Source organism: Sinocyclocheilus grahami, unplaced genomic scaffold (genome assembly GCF_001515645.1).
Source record: "Sinocyclocheilus grahami isolate Dianchi unplaced genomic scaffold, SAMN03320097.WGS_v1.1 scaffold613.1, whole genome shotgun sequence".
NCBI classification, from domain to species: domain Eukaryota; kingdom Metazoa; phylum Chordata; class Actinopteri; order Cypriniformes; family Cyprinidae; genus Sinocyclocheilus; species Sinocyclocheilus grahami.
In genome coordinates this window covers 597346-603297 of record NW_015505792.1, presented here as the reverse complement: position 1 = coordinate 603297, position 5952 = coordinate 597346, and the positions used below count along the sequence as shown (strand labels likewise).

General features: G+C 37.9%; 1 protein-coding gene across 1 annotated transcript in view; it reads right to left on the bottom strand.

Annotated features, from left to right (window-relative positions):
- Window positions 1-1183: 1183 nt before the first annotated feature.
- Window positions 1184-5952, bottom strand: part of LOC107557637 (mitogen-activated protein kinase kinase kinase kinase 5-like) — a 26422-nt gene continuing 21653 nt past the window's right edge. Inside the window, exons 29-33 of the mRNA XM_016241114.1 lie at window positions 5463-5640; window positions 5230-5298; window positions 4448-4537; window positions 4254-4380; window positions 1184-1570 (exon numbers count right to left, since the gene is read on the bottom strand). Of these exons, the coding sequence (XP_016096600.1) occupies window positions 1450-1570; window positions 4254-4380; window positions 4448-4537; window positions 5230-5298; window positions 5463-5640 (585 nt within the window). The 3' untranslated portion in view covers window positions 1184-1449. The remainder of the gene's footprint in view (window positions 1571-4253; window positions 4381-4447; window positions 4538-5229; window positions 5299-5462; window positions 5641-5952) is intronic.

Sequence of the window (5952 nt, the reverse complement as noted above, 5' to 3'; positions counted from 1 at the left end):
TCTGTCTATCTATCTGTCTGTCTGTCTATCTATCTATCTATCTATCTGTCTATCTATCTGTCTGTCTGTCTATCTATCTATCTATCTAGCCATCTGTCTATCTATCTATCTATCTATCTAGCCATCTATCTATCTATCTGTCTGTCTATCTATCTATCTATCTATCTATCTATCTAGCCATCTGTCTGTCTGTCTGTCTGTCTATCTATCTATCTATCTATCTAGCCATCTGTCTGTCTGTCTATCTATCTATCTATCTAGCCATCTGTCTGTCTGTCTATCTATCTATCTAGCCATCTGTCTATCTATCCATCTATTGTCTATCTATCTATCTAGCCATCTGTCTGTCTGTCTATCTATCTATCTATCTATCTAATCATTTCTTACATAATGAATGTAGCATTTGAAAAATGAGACACATGTTTGTATAACCATCTTGACTGGCTTTTATTTGTATTTTTATAGTGGAGAAGATTTTCAGTTACATTCAGCTCCGGTTGATTTCACACAGAACAACTTTATTAATCCACAACAGACGTGCAAATACTCCAGTTCCTCCAGAAACGGTCTGATCTCCCTGAGATATTCAGCAGACTTTAACTGTCCCGTCAGAATAACAGCAAACAGACAGAAGATCTGACCAGGATGTGGCGCTGCTCACACTCACACTCACACTCACACACACACACACACTCTCTCACACACTCACTCACTCACTCTCACACACACACACACACACACACACACACTCTCTCTCTCTCTCTCTCACACACACACACACACACACACACACACTCTCTCTCTCTCTCTCTCACACACACACACACACACACACACACACTCTCTCTCTCTCTCTCTCACACACACACACACACACACACACACACTCTCTCTCTCTCTCTCTCACACACACACACACACACACACACACACTCTCTCTCTCTCTCTCTCACACACACACACACACACACACACACACTCTCTCTCTCCCTCACACACACACACACAGACACTCCCACACACAAAACACTCTCTCACACACTCACTCACTCTCACACACTCTCTCTCTCTCTCACACACACACAAACACAGAGACACACTCTCTCTCACACACACACACACACACACACACACACTCCCACACACAAACACACACACACACTCTCTCATGCACTCACTCACTCTCACACACACACACAGAGACACACTCACACACATACACACACACACTGTAATGATGGCGCTGTCAGGACCTGCCGTGTCTCTGAAATACCTGCAAATCTCGAATGACTGCCCATCCACATTCTCGTTTGCTCTGGATTTCTCTGTTTCTGTACAGCACACTAATTAGAAACTGTACAAGTCTTGTAAGGGTTTTGCAGTGGACTGATCATTGAGAAACCACACACACACACACACACGGCTTTATTAACATCAGGACAAGTTTAATTAATAACAGAGGTTGGCCGTGTGTGTTTGGGAAACAGGGGTGGAGTCAACCGTCTCCAGGATATACAGATTACAGAGTCCTGATTGGTCATCACACGCTCGCTTCTCCATGACAACGATTCTGTTGACAGGAATCAAACATACCATAATGATTCATAAAAATGTACCTGACCCGATAATTATATATACACACACACACACACACACACACACACACACACACACACACACACACTACCAGTCAAATGTTTTTGAACAGTAAGATTTTTTTTGTTTGTTTTTGAAGAATTCTCTTCTGCTCACTGAGGCTACATTTATTTGACCAAATACAGTAAAAATACTGATATATTATTAGGATTTAAAACAGCTGTTTTCTATGTGAATCTCTGTTAAACTGTAATGTATTTCTGTGATGCGCAGCTGTATTTTCAGCATCATTCCTCCAGTCTTCAGTGTCACATGATCTTCAGAAATCAGTATAATATGCTGATCTGCTGCTCGAGAAACATGTATTATTATTATTATTATTATTATTATTATGTTGTTGTTGAAAACAGCTGAGTAGAAAAATATTAAAAATATTTTGTAACATTATAAATGTCTTTGTCATCACTTTTGATCAATTTAAAGCATCCTTGCTAAATAAAAATAATAATTTTTATAATTTCTTTCCTAAAGAAAAATTTATTCTGACTCCAAGCTTTTGAATGATACAGTGTATAATGTTACAAAAGCTTTTTATTTCAGATAAATGCTTATTTTTGGATCTTTCTATTCGTCAAAGGATCCTGAAAAAAGTACTCAACTGTGTTCAACATAGATAATAATCAGAAAGGTTTCTCGAGCAGCAAAGCAGCATATTATACTGATTTCTGAAGATCATGTGACACTGAAGACTGGAGTAATGATGCTGAAAATACAGCTGCGCATCACAGAAATACATTACAGTTTAACAGAGATTCACAGAGAAAACAGCTGTTTTAGATTGTAATAATATTTCACAATTTATACTGTATTTGCTGTATTTTGCATCAAATAAATGCAGGCTTGGTGAGCAGAATAGACTTCTTTAAAAAACATAAAAAATCTTACTGTTCTAAAACTTTTGACTGGTAGTGTAGATATACAGTCAAACCGAAATGTATTCAGACAGCTTCAACATTTCTCACATTATATCAGTTTATTGGCTATAGTTTAGAAAACGGTACTAAAATATGAGAAGAGCTCAGAGTTAAACTGTCAGAACAAACTCCTCTTGATAATGTCAGATAACTTTGATAGAAAGGTATGTAATGAATTCTGTTGAATAGCTGTCAGCTGTTAAATTGAAGAACACAATTAGATAAAACCAATTAATTACCAAGCAGTGCTTCATTCTGTTCAGTCTGTGGTGTAAAAAGATCACATTAGCAATTAAAGAATAACACTGAAGCAAAACATGCCTGAATATTTTTTAATCCCATATTTCACTGTATGAAGAATCTTTGGGTGTAATATGTCACAGTTTACTTTATTTAGCTATCCTCACTTACATAAATGAACTATAGTGTCCTGCACCCACTAGTAAAAAAATATCAAATATTATATCTGCTGTCTGAATAATTTTTGGTTTGACTGTAGATATGATGTAGCGTCAGGATTTCTTTTCCTGGGCAACCCGAAATAAAACTGTCAATCACCGCAAGCGGCCAATTAATTAAAGAGAGGAGGAGTGGGCGGGGCTCACTTCAGAGGGAGGCGGGTGCTGTGGATTTGATTGACAGCTTGACATCAGAGCCATTAGCGGAATGGAAATGTGAGGTCAGGATGAAAGATAATGATATGCTGGTTTTTAGACGCGCCATTAAAGTTTCTATTGAGCGCACACACACTTATACTGAAGGAACGGCTTCGATTCTTGTCGATCCTGAACGCTTTTATGCATGATATACTGAGAGATACAGGAGCAGAGGTCGGATGTGATTGACGTGTGCCGTTGTTCAGAGAGAAGAGAGGACAGGAAAGCGCTGGATTCTGACATTTCTCACGGCACAGGAATCAGTCACAACTACACTCTTAAAAGTAAAGGTGCTTCACAATACCATAGAAGAACCTTTTTGTCTAAATGGTATTCAGAACGAACCTTTAACATCTGCAGAACCTTTCAGTTTCACAAAAGCTTATTTGTGGCGAAAGAAGGTTCTTCAGATTATTAAGAATGGTAAGAAAGAGATGGTTCTTTGTGGAACCAAAAATGGTTCTTCTATAGCATCGCTGCGAAGAACCTTTGAAGCACCTTTAATTTTAAGAGTGTAACACCTCAGACGTGTGTAAGCCAATTCTGATTCAGATTTTTTTCAAGGACTACTGTTATGGTGTTTAATATTTTAAAACGTCCCCCTTTTTTATCTACAGTGCTTTAATTTAGTTTTTATTTCATTCTTATTATTATTTTAAAGTCTCCATCCCAAATCCCTTTCATTGTGTATAAAAGAGCTGATCCGTTCCATGCAATGAAAGGATGATCAAAAACAGATGTTTCACAAAAGAAAACAGGTTTGCAATGTCACAATCAGCATGTTTACAAGGACAACAATATTCCTATTTTAACACGCTTAAGACAATACTCAAAAAACAGAGATTTTTGATTGCATAATCCGGCTAAAGTCATACTCGAAGAAAACACAAATCGAATTAAGACATGTGGAGTATTCCTATTTTAGTCGCATTACTGAAGTGCAGAATAGACATGTACACACCTTAATCACATTATTACCGTCGTTGTGTGTGTGTGAGTGTGTGTGTGTGTGTGTGTGTGTGTGTACCTGTCAGTTCCCAGCAGCCGGAATGTCTTCTTGTGGTCAGTGATCTCCTGCAGGATCTCAGATGACCCCTGACCTCTCCTCTGCCAGCCATGTTTCCAGACGGCGATCAGCGTCTCGTCGTGATACACTGAGAAAAGAGTTTGTGTGTTGTGATGGAGTTCTTGCTCATTAAAAACACACTCACACACACTCACCCACGGCGTCGATGTCTAACTTAAAGCTGACGTCCGTCAGGTGTCCGTGACATTTAGCCGATCCGTTCAGAGCGACCGTATGAACAGAGTCTGATGACCGACAGAAAAACATCATCATCATCATAGCACCATGACATCTTCTGAAGTGTGTGTGTGTGTGTGTGTGTGTGTGTGTGTGTGTGTGGAATGTTCCATTGACAGATGTTATGTAAGAAACTTTCTGTGGCCATTAATGGAATGTTCTGGGTTGTTTACATCAGCTCTGCGTCACGTTCATTACCACAGACAATACTTTCAACTTTATAAAAACAAGTGTGAAATATGTTTATATGTGCATTCAATCTGCAACAAAACAGCACAAGAAATACATATATACAGTATATAACTTTCTTTAAATACATATTTTATACTGTATAACAATGAGTCAAGAATAATGAGAGATTATATACACACAAACAGTATATGGTAACACTTTAACTTTGTTACACATTACATGTACTTACTATTATAATAACAATAAATTATGCACAATTACATGCAAATAACCCAAACCCAAAAGTAATTAAGCCAAACCATAATCCTAACCATATAGTAAGTACATGTAGTTAAATAAAATGACTCAATACTTAAATGTATAATTACACTGTAACAATGACACCTTAAAATAAAGTGTAACCCAGTATGTTATTTATTAGTATGTACATTATTATAAAAAAAAAAGATATATAACATTTTTATAAAAAAATAAATAAAAATTCCAGACACAGTCACTTGATACTCACTGTCAATCAAAACCAGCAGTGTGTCACTGTCCAGCTGATTCAACTGAACTCTGTCAGCGCAGCGGTTCTCTGAGAAACACACACACACACGGAGAGACAGAGATGCATGAGACATTCTGCAGGACTGTGTGTGTGTGTGTGTGTGCGTGAGTGTATGTGTGTGTGTGTGTGTGTGTGCGTGTGTGTGTGCGTGTGTGTATGTGTGTGTGTGTGTGTGTGTGTGGATCCATTACCGAGTCCAGTATCAGTGAACCACGATGTGTTTGAGTTCAGGTCGATGTAGTCCAGCTGAACTGGGTGTGATGGCCCGGATCCTCTGCTCACCCGGATATAAACCTGAGGATATTCCTGATCCGGAACCACCATCATCTCAAACAGACGCAGCGGCGTCGGCAAAGGGAAGTCAAATTGCTGTCAAATTGAGACAGAACAGACTACATGATTTGAAAAACAAAGAAATTCATTAAATGAACGCATTAAATTGATCAAAAGTGCCAGTAAAGACATTTATAATGTTACAGAATATTTCCATTTCAAATAAATGCTGTTCATCTGTGAATCCTGAAAAATAAAATTGATCAGTTTCCACAAAAATATTGTGCAGCACAACTATGTTCAACATTGATAATAATCAGAAATGTTTCTTGAACAGCAGATCAGCATATTATACTGATTTCTGAAGATCATGTGACACTGAAGACTGGAGTAATGATGCTGAAAATA